The sequence below is a fragment of the Rhinolophus sinicus genome, chromosome 5 (assembly GCF_057876585.1).
Source record: "Rhinolophus sinicus isolate RSI-liver-muscle chromosome 5, RSI-T2T, whole genome shotgun sequence".
Taxonomy (NCBI): Eukaryota; Metazoa; Chordata; class Mammalia; order Chiroptera; family Rhinolophidae; genus Rhinolophus; species Rhinolophus sinicus.
In genome coordinates this window covers 28,328,297-28,343,445 of record NC_142505.1, presented here as the reverse complement: position 1 = coordinate 28,343,445, position 15,149 = coordinate 28,328,297, and the positions used below count along the sequence as shown (strand labels likewise).

Sequence of the window (15,149 nt, the reverse complement as noted above, 5' to 3'; positions counted from 1 at the left end):
ACATTCCACACAAGCAAAATGCGTGTTAACTAAACCAAACTGAATTAAGGCAATTTTTTTAAAGCCATAGTCTATAAGGAACCAATGTAATATCTAAGCTACAGTTCTTTGAATAAAAATATCCAGTGCTTTCTCTGCAAGGTAAACAAAGGATGCCAAACAATTTTTCCAGCCCCACATACGCATTATTTACCTTTGGCCTGGGCAGCAGAGCTATGCGAATAACCCAGAGACAGCAATGCCATTTCAATCAGCTGGTTGAAAAGCATATCCTTTCTCACCAACACAAATTCCGCATGCTCCTCCTTGCAATCATATTCAATGGCGTTTTCATAATGTTCCACCACGCAAAAAACTGGTAGCATGGTTCCTATCAAAGAGACAGAGAAAAAGAGATGCAAACCAACAATCTTCAGAAATACAGTCTGGGGGGAGGAAAAACTAAGCCATGAAAATAAATCTTTACAACAGTGAGACTGTGTTTCCAAGGCAGACAGTGCACAGAAACACAGGCACGCACACACAAACATATATAGTCTTTCATTTTTTAAAGATGTAATAGGAACATTTAAATAGAACATAACTTGGTCCTATGGTAACTTGGGCTCTGCTTTAACTAAAACCAGTCAATGCAGAATTACATTTCTGATCAAATAATAATGCTGACGAGAGAGAAATAAGTGTCTTGTCTGATCTGTTGTGAGTGATGTACAGTGTGCAAACGTAACTCACTCTACTTGTCTTCAAAAGAACCACCTTCATGCTTTCTACATGCTTTTACCATTAAACTTCTCCTTTTGGTGTCCAAACAAATTATCTTTAACTAGAAAATTATTAGTCAAATAATAATTCTTTGAGGAATTCATTTTTCTTCCTTTCTAAAGATATGTATTCTAATGCTTCCATAAAAGAAACACAAAACTTAACCAAACTGATGCTCGAAATATATGATTTCAATGTGTGCATAATGGAGATAAATAAGATTTATTTTTATAGCTACTCATTTAATCTACCTGAGTAAAAATATATCCCAGTAACCATATGTCCTTAAAATGAACAATCTTTGTTATAGTAAATGGGATAAAAATGAGAGAGAAAAAAGGAAGCTGGCCTCATCATGACAGATTAGGATAAAGGAATCTGTATAGACTTGAAATGTGTTCTCTTTTTATTTACTTTAATTCAATGTAATAACTCAGTAGACAGATGATTAATAAGCGCAGGTCATACCACTGTTAGAATAGAGGCTTCTAGAAACTAAAATCATGGAATGCTGTAGTACTCAAGGTGTTTATGCAGTGTACTGTCAGACTTCCAATAACAAACGGAAAAGGGTTAAAAGCAGATGCATCTGAACTGTACTGTGGCAAACTGCCAGAAGGGTATCATCTTTAGCATAAATGATGACAAGGGTTACTTTAACAGGGCACCCAGGATCCCCAATTAGTCCTATAACATTAATGCCTCTATAAGCTCTGCCCTCTGGACTCGCAGAATCCTACCAACTTCTGAAAATGTCTAGTGCATGCCAACCAGAGCTAAAAAATCGGGATTTCCTGACACCAGAGATGCCCTTTAAAAATGCTCTATTTGCTTGTTTCTGCTGAACAGAAGCTGGTGGTAAAACAGCTATATATTTCTACATGTGCATCTTCACCAAAGCTTTAGTGAGCTGTTCATAAGAGATTCTAGCTCTGACAAAAAACAAACAAACAACAACAACAAAAAACCCTTTAGGTTTACTTAGAAAAGCTTGCAAACTCATTCGGAGGTACCCAACAGGCTAGGCATTAAAAAACAAGCCGCAGAGCTTGCCAATATTCTGATCATTCATTCAGCTCTTTTATACCAGAGAGAGAACCTGTCAGGGATCAGAAGACGACTTGGGGAGACCACAGCAAAAACAGCAATATGCAAACTGGTGATTTCTTCCTTGGCTTGGAGATACTTTGGCAAAATCTCCTAAGCAAATAAACAAAAACATTCAACCCCTTTTTCTTGAGTAGTGCTTTCTCATCTCAGCCACAATTTTTATCTAGCACCTGTCAAACAGAAACCATGCCCAAAAAATAAGGTTTGGAAAAACAAAAAAAAGCCACCACTAAAAGGCTTTAGTAATTTTGTTGTTTGAAGTAAGCAGAGAACCTTCTACAATTAAAAACTGCATTTTGAAAATAAGTCACTGTCAATGCAGTGCTTTAAGAAAAGAAATGCATTCGAGCAGGAAGTGAAATTACTGTACTTTGGTTTCTCCTCCTCCTGTCCTGATGTCTTCAAAGAGTTGGGTTAGTGCAACAAAAACATACGCATTGATTTTTCCTCTTATTGGATGATACAGACTTGCTCTATATATGCCGTTCCTTAGACCTCTGAAACAACTGGAGGTTTTTCAAACTGTTGAAATATATTGGATATATTTTAGACTTTACTTGGATGTATTTACCCTGTAGATAATTATGGTGGCTATTGCTAAAGTGACAATAGTATCATTTCAGTACAAATCTAGCTGCTAAATCTTCCAGCAAACTGTCACGGCCATCCTCCTGATACTGGGAGCAATGCTGAACAGGAGCCTTCCCTGAACTGTCTGATTATTTGTGCTTGCTTGTGTTTGGCGAGACTTCCAACTACAGCAACTTCATAACCTTCCAGCATTAAAAGGGGAGTGCACTGGTCACTGCTGAATGCTAAAAATACCACATGATTTAAACCTGGAGGCAGTCTTAGAAGCTTTTGCTGAAGGTTTATGAGCCTGTGTAAACAGCACGTCTGCCATAAGGAGCAGTGAAGTCTGTAGAATCCTTGTCTAAAACTGTCCTGGCATTAAAGTTTGCTGTGCAAATATCACATAATACCAGAGACAGCTGAAATCTCCTATTTAGGAATTTATGGAACTTATATGTTTGCAGGCGTCAGAAAGTCTTTTTTATAGAGCCCCAGTGCTTCACAGTACAATATTAATGCACTCTGTTTGAAAAGCCATAATAAATTATATTTTTAATGCTCTTACCCTGGCTTTCTTAAGATGCATACATTCTTGGCAAACAATCAATAAATAGGGTAATCATGAGTAGAGGCCAAAGAATTTGCTGAAGTGCTGTTTTTCCATTTTTAATAGATAAAGATCTAACAATACGGACTGCTGTGTCTGTTCATTTCAGGATCAATATATTCTTTGTTTTCGCCAAACCAAGGAAAAAATAAATGATTGTATGATAAATGTTATGCATCAAACACAATGAAATTCCTCTGCCTTCTAACTTTATCTACTTAATATTCTTGGTTGCTAAAAGATGGCATTTTTATCCTGTGCTTAGCAAATGTAAGGAAAATCTGAACCCCATACACAGTTATTCACAGACAAAATAAAGACCATTATGAGGCACACACATTACACCCAGTATAGGCACTGCCTTACATAAACAACAGTGTTGAACATGGTCAAACTTATGTTCAACTTAACCAATTCAATGTAAAATTGGTAGAAAGTAGTCACATTTACATATACCCCCTTTATAAACTTGCCTAAATATGCCCTTCTTTTATCAAAAATACCCAATTATAGCAAAATCAAAAACTAGAATCGTCAGTTTTTTTTTTTCACTGCTAGATAATAAATTTGCTCTTAAGAAAACACACCACACACACAAAAAAATGACATCAGAAAACTTTTACATCATATCATATATGATTTCCATTACCTCTGAAACTGCGTTACAACTAATCATCTCATGAAAAAGCTAGGGCGGTACTCAAACAATCTAAGTGTCTTATTCTTAATCAGGGTGAGTTTAAGCACTAACCACCTACATGTTCTCTACTACAGTAACACCTCCTCAATGGAAGCCTGGCATAACTAAGACCAGTATACTGAATTCAGCCCTTATCATCCAAAAATGTCCAATGATTCCAGTCGGTAGTAGAGTAAGATGCTCCACTCAGGCACAGAGCCTACACTTCAAAACGGAACTGCCACTGCAGCCAGGAATGGAACGAATTTCAGATCAGAAAGAGAATCAAGGAAAAGAACATACAACGACATGTTCTGCATCTCCACCCACACACAAAGTGGCCTTGGGTAGACACAGGGCTCACAGCTTTCCAGGATTTGGCTGGAAAGTATTTACCTTTCCTAAGGTTGGTTTTCATCAGATGGCCCGAGTGTTTTAAAGGCACTCCCTGCATTTTTGCACCTGTACTCCCAAGCCTTCCTCTTCCTAGCGGGCTCCCGTTCTGCTCCAGGCGGGCAATCTTGGCTGGTGGGCCCTTCGGATCGCTCACATTGTTAGACATTTCTGAATGTTCTTTCCCCTGAGTTGCCTCGTTCAAATGATCCATACTCAGTTACCCTCTAAAGATCACCTGCCAGAATTTAAAAAGAAGACATGTTACAATTGGGTGAGTGGGGTCGGTCTCTTTCTCTCTTTCTCTCTCCCCACCCCACCCCACCCCACCCCCACACACAATGTAACGTTTTACCCCGAGATAATCTCTCATCACAAATATAAGGTATTTGTAGGATTACCTAGCTAGATATATAATTCAGATATTACTATATTTCTACATAACAGTGTTATATTTCCACTCAAGTTAACTGAATAATTTGTGAAAACTGTACCAACACACATGAATAAAAGGTAATTTGTCACCCACCAACAAAACTAAGTGGGGGGAAATGGGCTTAATTTAAAACAAGAATTACTGCAAGCATACCTAGAAAAGAAAGTAACAAATTGTATTTATGTAGTCTCAATTTTAAAAAATTAGAAACTCATTACAGAACAGCAACACTTTAATCAAGAATGGAAAAGTTACCACACCCCAAAATATTATTTAAATTTGATGTATCCTTTTACATATAGCTTAATTTTTATGAGAAAAAAATATACATACATAAATATATATGCACACATATACCACCTCAAAAGGTAGCAAACATCGCTTTTTAAATTCCCCACTGGCTTTGTAGGTTAATTTGTAGAAAAAGTTTTCTACTGTCAAAGTTTCAAGAGTTATGTGACCTGCTACAGATCTCGAGTCTTGGCTCAAATGTGTGATTGGGTCATTTCACCTCTAAGTAAATGGATAGAAGTGGAAGATTTCTTCAAATATCCCAGGTACTGAAGCATTATAACTCACATGTTTTGGAGTTAACATTTAGGAGTCCACTAGAAATATAATGCCAATTTATATAGCAAAAAACTTGAAAATACTTTGTGATATGCACATTGGATTCAAAAGCCAAACTGGCTTTAAAAAAAAAACCAACCTTAATGATTTTGATAAAACCAGTGTTCAAAAATAACCTCAGTATGCAATAAAGTCCACATCTTAATTAAATTCAGAAAAAAATAATAGATAACTATTTTCACTTATATGATGGAAATCAATTTTCACACCGTTTCTGATAAAGCAATGAGCACATCAAAATCATTTCTAAAATACATGTTAAACTCGAATTGATAAAAACAGATGAGTAGAATTATTCTATGAACTTTCCTAGTACTTGAAGTATTGAGCTTACCAATATTAACGGGGAAGGGATCATATTTAGGAAAATCAGAATATGATAATTACTACATTCTTCCAGCTGCCTAGTAATCTGACATCACTTGTACTTTAAAAACAAAATATTACACTAGAAAACCTATTTAGATCCGATTTATTGAAAACAAGCTTGTATCAGCATGGCATTTCTATAAGCATGTTTTTCTCTTTAACCATAGATTACTTTGTCCATTATAATCAAGAAAAGAAATGAATGGGGAGGAGGGAGCAATGGTCATCTGTAGGCTTAAAAGCAACCTTAAGAATGCCAATTGAAGAACTCTAAAGTTTGAGAAATAATGGCTATTTATCCTTGTACTCCAGGGTGGCACGCTGAGAACTAAAGGTTTGCCGTTGATAGAGGTCCCATCTGTTTTTGGTTATGAGGTTCATTAAGAATAAATGTGCCTCTTTTAACCACTTTTTATCAACATTACTATTCTCCATTACATTAAACTAAAGCCAAAATTAGAGAGTGATGATTATTAACTTATTCAAAACACTCTTTATAATGTTTCACGTGAATTTATAATACAAAGCTGCTTTTTCTGAAATTGGTTGCCTTACCCTAGAGCAGAAAATGAATTTTAAAACATGATTTGAAAAGAAAATACTTAACCCGTGGGGCAATTTAAGAAAAAAAAAGGAGGGGGGCTGAGTAGACAACAGCATCAAAGTTAATGCTACAAAACATACTAAGTAGTCATGAGGCTTAACAGCATTATAAACTGTACAGCAAATGAAAATGATAGATTATAATTTAGTTAATGTATTGACAATCAAAACATCATATAGGTCATGCAAAATTGTCCTTTGAATACCCACCTAAGCGTCTATTAAACACTCAGTCATCTTGTAAAAAGCTTTACATTATAAGCAAAATTACATGCACATAAAACACCCAATTTACTCATTTAAACTCTATGCCCAAGGCTAAAGTTCACCAAACCTCAGTTTGGAATTGCAAAGAGCAGTCTCCATGGGGCCTGCTGGACTGACAGCAGGGGAACTAACTATGGTCTCAACAGATGCCAGGCTGAAGAGTTTCTTTTGAGTTACACATTTTAAAATACATTCTAGTGTAACGTCTGGTTGTCACACATAAAGCAGGCTACTTTCTCAAAATCCCATTTCCCTGTCCATAAACTAAGTCCATAAGTGATAATTACTGAATTAAAACAGTGAACTCAAACACAACAATTATTTCCCTTAAAAAGGAAAAAAAAAAAAAAAAAAGCACGAAAATCCGGTTTCAAGAACCTATTTTTTGCATTATGGGATCCTTTTCAACGAGTTCCTTACTGGATTGCCTCCCTCGCCCCCACACAATCACATTTTAAAAGATTGTGCCCTTATCCATTCCATATGGCCGGCATGATCCAGGCCAAGCTTTCACTGTGACCTTTTAAAGAGACAAAGAAGCAAAGTACTATCTAGAAACAGAAACACTGCAGTTTTACTGAGTGAAATTAGCAAAACCGACCTGAAACTCACCACTTCAAAACTTGACAGCATATAAATAACAAAAACAAAGGAGATTTCCTTTGCAGCCCGGGTTCTTGAAGAGAAGTTCAAGACTGATGTTTTCTGTCTTTTTTTTAAATTAAAAAAAAAAAAAAAGGCAGCAGACCTGAAGGCGACTTCCCCTGAAATTGTATTATTTTCTCTTCCCCTACCCCCGCCCCCCTAAGCGGGGGAAGGGCAGAAATAAACGTCTACAAGAGTAGCCATGGGGTGGGGTGGGGGCTGTTAAAAAAAAAAATCACAATTCGAAAAACAACATATATGGTTTGTAAAATGTCTAACCTCAGAGAACGGGTTTTCGATGGGGAGGAGGGGAGAGTGGGACGTAGGGAGGAGGGCGAAGATAAAATTGATCTGACAAGTGATTCGTTGGGGGGGAAATCGTAAAAACAAAGCAAAACCCGTTATGAGCTTATACACTGTTGTGGTGCTGGGCAGGCCAGGTAGTGACTGAGGATTCTCTTAAAAAGAAAAAAAAAAAGAAAGAAAAAAAAATCACTGCGGACAAGGTCTCCAGAAAGGAAAAAGAAAGGTCCCCTAGCTTCCCTCCCTCCCTCAGCTCGCTGTGGTTCTTCGGTGGGAGGACAGAAAGTCTACTTCTGGCTGTCACTTGCAATATTATTCTCCAAGAACCCCAGAGAACGCAGAGAGGGGAAGGCCACCTCTCCTCCCTTCCAATCGCCCCCACCGCCCTCCCCAACAATTGCGACTAATATTAACAAACCTTAAACTTTCTTCCCACAGCCTCGCACCCCCAACGAGGGCATCTACCGGGGGACAGCGAGGGTGGGGGGCAGAAGGTCGCGAAAAAAGCCCCAGAAAAGCACTAGAATGCCACTTTTGATTCGGCCCTCGCTGACGACAGCCCCGAGGACCCTCTCCCTACCCATTGACGCGGGGCTGCGAGCGTCTGGGGAGCCGAGTGAGTGAAGGAGGGCGAGAGAGAGGGTTTGGGGGGAGGGGAGGGGGAAGAGAATCAGAAGGCACCCCCAGCCACCTCCACTGCCTCAGCAGCGACCAACTCCCCGCCCCCTCCCCCCAAAAAGTCGCCACGCTCTCACTCAGCCAGAGTCCGAGGTAAACAACGGGCACCACAATAGCACTAGGACTTGGGGGTGGGGGGGAAAGGAACCCAGAAACCCCCAAAACTGATGAGGAGTTTCCCGAAATGAAAGAGGGGGGGTGGGAGCGTCCTCTGGAGTCGCCCAGGCTTTCTGCTCGGTCCCCGGGCAAGCTCGGGGGCGGCTGTTGCTGTTGTTGTTGTGACGAGGCCGGTTGTTGCTGGGTGGCACAGGGAGAGGTGTGTGTGTGCGCGCGTTTGTGTGTGTGTGCGTGTGAGCGCGAGTCCCCGGACGGGGCTGTTTCTCTCTCTCTCTCTCTCCCTCGCTCGCTCTCGCTTTCCCCCTCGTTGCCGTCTCTGCCCCCATTAAATTATTAGTTGACTCATCCCGGCCGCTGTCGCCGCCGCCGCCGTGCCCAGCTCGGCTCCGCGCGTCCGCCCGGGCTGCAGCCCCGTACGCCGCTGCTCCTGCTGCCGCTGCTGCCGCCGCCGCCGCCGCTGTGGCTGTCTCTTCTTCCTCCTCCTCATTTTAATACAAAATCACCCCGCTCGCAGCCCCAGCCCCGAGCACGCAGCCTCCTCCCGGCCGCCCGCCGCCGCCCCGAGCCCTTCCCCAGCGGGGCCGGCTCCTCCGCCGCGTCCGGGGAGCGGGAGCGAGCGAGAAAGTGGCGGTGGCGGCGGCGGCGGCGGAGGAGGGGGGAGCGAGAGGAGAAGGAAGGGGGTGCGGAGCGGAGGAGGAAGGCGGCGGGGGGGGCAGGGGGGGCGGGGGGGCCGGGTGCACCGAGAAGGCGGAAGAGGGATGGGGATTAAAACCCGGGCTGGAGGGCCGGGATCGGGGGAGGGGGCGGGGGCGGCGAGTTAAAAAGCAGAAAGACAAGTAACTAGTGAATGAGTGAGGGAAGGGGAGGGGGGAGCGCACGATTTCCGGCCCCGGGCGCGCAAGAATTTGTAATGAGCTTGATTAGAGTGAGGCGGCCCGACATTTATTACACACAATACCCAGAATAACAGGGCGCTGTGCGAGGGTTAGCGCCGGCCGCCGCCAGGCGCGCCGGGGAGGGCGCAGGGAGGAGGAGGAGAGGGGGCTTCCCTGGCAGCGGTCGCCGCGGCAGGGAGGGGAGCGCGCGGCGCGCGGGCGGCTGGGGCAGGTGTGCGAGAGTGAGCTGGGAGGGAGGAGGGGCAGGACTGGAGGAGGGGGCGGCGGGGATGAAAGTGATGAGGAGGAGGGGGCGAGGACCAGGAGAAAAGCTAACCAACCACCCACCCACAACGCCACAAAAGCCACAAAAAGGAATACGTCGGGAGCGTCGCAGGCGGGCACCCAAGGGACAGGCGAGGGGGGGAGGGCGCACGGGCCCTGCGGGAGAGGGGCCCGGACACGCAGGTGACTGGCATAGAGTACGGAGCTAGGGGGACTTCAGGAAGTGGCTGAAGGGGACAACCGGGAGGAAGAGCTCTCCCTGGAATCGCGGAGGGTGCTGAAACGTTTGCAGAGGAATAAAGGCCAGGATCCTTAAAATGCTCTCGCGAATATTTATCCTCAAAGGAGGATGAATCCAAAACTATTTCGAGCCAACGTTCAAAAAAAGATGAGTAAGAGCTTTCTATACAAGTCAGAGGTAGGTTCAAAACTCCCTCACTTAGCCATAGAACACGTTGGAGAAAGAAATACGTGGCCCACAGTGGCCGAGTTTAACAAAATTTGGGTCACTTTGAAAGAGATCTAACTTACTAAAAAGGAAAAGATGCCATCATTCTTAAACTGATTTACACCGGGCGAAAGACGGGAAAGTTTGGGTGGGTCAATATATCAGTTGTAGCAATGAGTATTTCTGTAATCTAGGGTAGACAAATGATCGTTAGCACAGAAGTATGATCCTCTTATTCAGGTAATCTTATTAAATGTAATTCCTGTAAAAATGAAGAACATTACTGTCTCGCCCAAAATAGAGATGCAATGTTTACTGCCTAGGTTTTACTACTAACATCTCAGTCCCTGAAGGCAGTTTATCATTAAACAAAAACAAAAATGTAGTTAAGAATTAGTTTTCGGAATACACTACTAGTAGGGAAAAGAGAAAAATCAGTCAGATAAACATTTTGTTACACGTAAAAAAGCAACAAGTTAGCACAAGTACTGAGATAAGAGGGAAATATGCAAATTAAGCTCTTTAAAGCTACCAATACACTCTTAGAGACAGTTTACATTAGAAATTTAAGAAAAGCAGAAAATAAAGCAGAAAATTAAATATAGGAAATAATGGCCTCCTGGGGATGACAAGTTTAGGAGACACAATGAAAATATATCACTCTAATGGCACCCAGGTTTCACCCACAAACCGGAAAGGTTAGTCAAAATCGAGGAAGGCAGCCATGAATCTTGGCACAGATAAACCCAACCCTTCAGCAAAATAAAGAACATGTGAGAATAGAACTCAAAACACAGCCATCACAAACAAGAAAATAAATATGAGGCAATCCACACGATATCACATTTTTAAAAGTTGAAATGTGGAAAAATATAGAGAAGAATATTTTAAAACATAAGAAATAAAATAAAAAAGAAATATTTAAAAGAAAAACAGATAGCAATCAAGTATCTCTATAATGACTGATGTTTGCAATATGATAGGTTAATTTCCAAGACGTATATTTTAATAGTTGATTCACACTGGTGATGCCTGACATGTTTCCCTGAAACCTGCCCGGTTTTCAGTAGGGACTGTGTATTCTAGTGACACTGTATAAATTTACAAAAATAGCAAAATATAAAAATTAAGAAAAATTATAGTGGACTACAAAATAATTATCCATGCAACTTCAAAGTTGAATGTTTTTGTAAAAAGAGGAAAGAAAATTGTTGGGCAAAACAACATTTGGGCAAAAAGACTAAAAAAGGGTTACTGAAAATATCAATATTAACACACACTGGAATAACAGTGTTAATATGTTTATGTCCTCATTTACACAAATAAATAAGACAAAAAGCTTCCTGATTGCCTCAGCCTCCTAATGACTGGGCTAATGCTGATATAATGTGAGAATTAAAATAGTAATCTTTAAATTTGAATAGCACCTTTTATCCAGGAATTACAAACTAATTCTCAAATACAAAACATAAAACTGTATAATAAGTATGGACATGGCCTTGGGAAAATGATAAACAATTAATGAAGATAAAGACACCTAATAATGACTTTATTATAAAGACTAATGATATAGTATAATTATGAATCTGTTAATCACATATACATACTAATTTTCTCCCAAGCACATCCTTTATTTCAGAACTACGGTATATGATTATAAGAAATGACATAAGTAAAGTGGCACACAGAGGTTTATGCCCTCCAAGTCATATAGTACACTGATAAACTTAATTACTATAAATTATCTACTCCTTAGAATACTCATTATAACCATTGAGCATTGGTCACTGTAAACGCAGGTTAAAATAAAGAAGAAGGAAAAGAAAGATAATTAGGAAAATACCACCTTCCTGAGCATATGTGAGGATGAACTAGCATGGTGAAGGGGGAAAAAAAACACCATCGACTTATTCTACACAGGAATCTTATATTTGACAATAAAGATGCAAGCAAGTATTTTAAAAAGTTAAAACAAAATAAACTTTATAAATCTAGATATCAAAATAGAAAACTTCAGTAACATGAAATATTGCAAGTCAAATCCATGAACTATTTAACATGTGGATGTACAGTTAAAACAGAGTGCATCAATCTTTTATCACCTGAGAAGGCATTCAGACTGGCTACAAAAAGGGTAGCAAAGATAGAATATTGTAACAGTTATACAAGATTAAAAAAAAAAAATAATGAAAGGACTACTGCATGTCTTAGATGGCACCATATTAAGATAAATATGCAGGCAGATATCCGAAAGCATTAAAACATATTCAGAGTTCTGAATAGCACATACATTTGTAATAAACAGAGAAAGCATTTAGAATTTAAACGCTTTTAAGACATGGCAACTCCTCCAGTGACTGTTAGCAAAGCAATGCTTACCACCATAGCACTTTCTAAGGACATTTTTTTTCCATCTTTTTAAATTCAAATACAGTTGGCTATCTCTCTACACTTTTAAAGCAGCACAATTTACGTAGCATCTTGCTCCTTTTGTCGTGTCAACTCTTTGTTTTTTGGCTTTAGCTGCAGGTGGTGTTTTCCATATATGAATTTCTGGGAATATGGTCTGTGTTGGCCATATAAGGATGCCTATTTGAGCCATATGTTTTGCTGTCATGTGTCTCATTTTGTCTGTCTGAGATGTCAGGACTGACTCTTGAATAAACCAAATACAAATTTGTAAGAGCAGAGAGGAAAAAGCTGGGGCTGGAGCCCAAACAACTTTGTCAAAACATATATCGGAGAGGAAATGCAATATCCTGTAAACATTTGCACCCTTCTTCTCACATCTTATCTGTGGCTGACATCATCACAACTGCATAGTTTAGGAGAGAACCTACTTGCTCAAGTATAGAAGTTTGCAGTATGTGTCTACACACAGCTTAATCTGACAGACCCCACATCTTTGGAGGTCATGGCACAGCACACTTAGCTGCCCTACTCTGAGCTACAGCCAGCCTGACCCAGCCTTGAACTTGGGGAAGGGAAGCTGCCTCATGCTTTTCTTGTTTTAGTGAATAAACGAAACTCTGATTAAACTTTCTGACTAATCTTACGAGAAGGTATGGCCACCATTTTAATACTCTCATACCTCCTGAATCTCTTTTGTAACAGTCATCAATTAACAAATTGGATAATTATTGGCTTAATAAATGTCACCCGTACTAGACTGTAAGCCCTATGAGAGCAGAGACTGTCTTTCTCACTGCCATATTACCAGGACTCTCTACACTGTCCTTGCAATATTTACATCATGAATAAATAAATGAGAGCAAAAAGCTCAGTGTCACTTGCAACCAAGTTCCACAGTTAATTGCAATGACAATTCCTTTTAGAGCCTGCAGAAATGAGAAGGAGGTAACAGTGGTTGTATCAGTTAAATTTGAATTCATTGAAATGAAATAAAATTTATAATTGAGTTCCTCAGTCATATTTCAAGTGTTTAATAGCCCCGTGTGGGTATTGGGCAGTGTAGATTCTAGGACCCTTCCACCATTGCATAAAGTTCTATTGGACAGCACTTAGCTAGTGAACTTTAATAAAAGATGACAAAGTAAATCCAAGACCTGGCCAGGAGTCTTAGAGGTGCTGAATGGCTTTCAGACAGTCTAGTATTGTCCAAATTGAAATCATTTTCCATTTTAGAAGTAGCCCGTAGATCTGTAAAGTTGCATGCAACGAGGCTTGTGTACTGCTGCACACAAATTTAGGACAACTTTCTAGACATGTCTGTATTTGAAAAGGTCCTGTATTACATCTGGAATAACACACATCTACCCCAAATGGTGCTTTCCGTGAGCATTTAAATAGCTCATAGGTGAAGCTAAAAACCAGCCATTCCCACTCCTCACTCCCACCCCCACATTAAATAAGCATAGTTACCATTAGAAATGGCTCTTTTGGAAGCTTTACTGTAGGTACCTATTCAAACTGGGAGGGCATCCAGATACCAAACAAATAATGGTGTACTGCACAAAATAGTAACAAAAGCCTTGAATGTGTTTCAGGGGAGATAAAGGAGAAATGATAATAAACTCTAAATATGGGGCTGAAGGCTTTTTGTTTTTGTTTTTTCCCTAGTAAGTTGGATTTCAGTTATAGCCAGATTGATAACGATCAAAAGTTGTTTCCTAATTACATAGGAGTGGCTGTAAATACCCACTGGTAATTTGTGATATGCTTTTAATAGACAAAGGTCATTATGAAAGGTGAGCAAAGAAAGGCCAATGTTGATGCTAGTTTGGGGAAAGATGGATAAGGAAAATGAATATCCATAGCTGGCTTCTAGAACCTGACAGGATATCCAGGCCTTTTACCCAGAAATTTTACTTTATTTTTTTTTTTCAGCAAGAATATATTAGGCAAAAAAATCTACAAGCCACCTTTTTCTTCCATACATATCATCAGTATGGATCATAACCTTGAAAATACACAATGGCAATAATTCCATCAAAATTGGTATCTCTATCTAAACCTAGATCCAAAAATTGAGTGGGGAGAGAGAAGGATTCCTACGATGACTGTTGAGTCTTCCAGGGTAGATATTGCCACTAAAATACTTAGTTTCAGGTTGCTTCATTTTTACCCCCACCCCCCCCCCCCCCCCGAACTGTTTCTGGAGTACCTTTCCTCCTTCTCACCTGCTGTATCTTTTCATATGCAGTTTGATTACACCTCTTCTGTCCAAAGCCTTCTCCAACTGTTAGTTATTTTCTTCTTGATGCTCCATCACACTACCTGTCCCTTCAGTGTGGTATGCCATATTTGCGTGTCTGCCCCTCTGAACTGTTAAGTCTGGAAGCATCTTGAGGGTGTATTTATGTCTGTATTCCTGGAGTCTCTCACAGTGGCTGCCCTCAAAAGGAAAGGAACCCAAGAACTATTTTTATGAGTGGGTGCTTGTAAGAAATTTTAGGAAGATCCTTGCAATCTTAGGGATCAGAGGATAACTCACTAGCTCCCCAAATGTGCTGCATATAAACAGCAATTAAATCAGTATGGCTGAAGGTGGGAGCCAGACATTTGGTGATTCCAATGTACAGCCACGTTTGGCATACACCAGTTTAGGCAATGTTTTGGATACAGGAAATCAAATGTACAGGCTAGGACATTTTCAAGTAATTTTTAACCCAATCCTGAGGTCACTTGGAAAAGTTAAGGCCGTTCTAGGAACCAATACTCACCCCAAATTTAAGAATTATATATGCAGGAAAGTCATTGTTTCAAACAAACAAAAAAAAAGGTGGAGGACAAGTTATTAGATCATTGATTGGTCAATTAAAGGAATGCTGTTTGAGGAACCATGATAAATTAGCATTTGGGCACTTTCTTGAGATTTACTAGGGTGCCAGAAATCCTGTGCAGGTATA

General features: G+C 40.3%; 1 protein-coding gene across 8 annotated transcripts in view; it reads right to left on the bottom strand.

The window, feature by feature from the left end:
- The window catches only part of SATB1 (SATB homeobox 1), a 97,511-nt gene that overhangs the window by 69,408 nt on the left and 12,954 nt on the right, over positions 1 to 15,149 (bottom strand). For 3 of the 8 annotated variants that reach the window (XM_019726015.3, XM_074312792.2, XM_074312795.2), the window contains exons 2-3: positions 4,128 to 4,362; positions 194 to 370 (exon numbers count right to left, since the gene is read on the bottom strand). In XM_019726015.3, coding sequence (XP_019581574.1) covers positions 194 to 370; positions 4,128 to 4,338 — 388 coding nt within the window. In that variant the 5' untranslated portion in view covers positions 4,339 to 4,362. Of the gene's footprint in view, positions 1 to 193; positions 371 to 4,127; positions 4,363 to 7,030; positions 8,847 to 15,149 lie in introns of those variants that run through there. The other 5 variants (XM_019726014.3, XM_019726016.3, XM_019726017.3 and 2 more) reach the window with 3 other exon arrangements.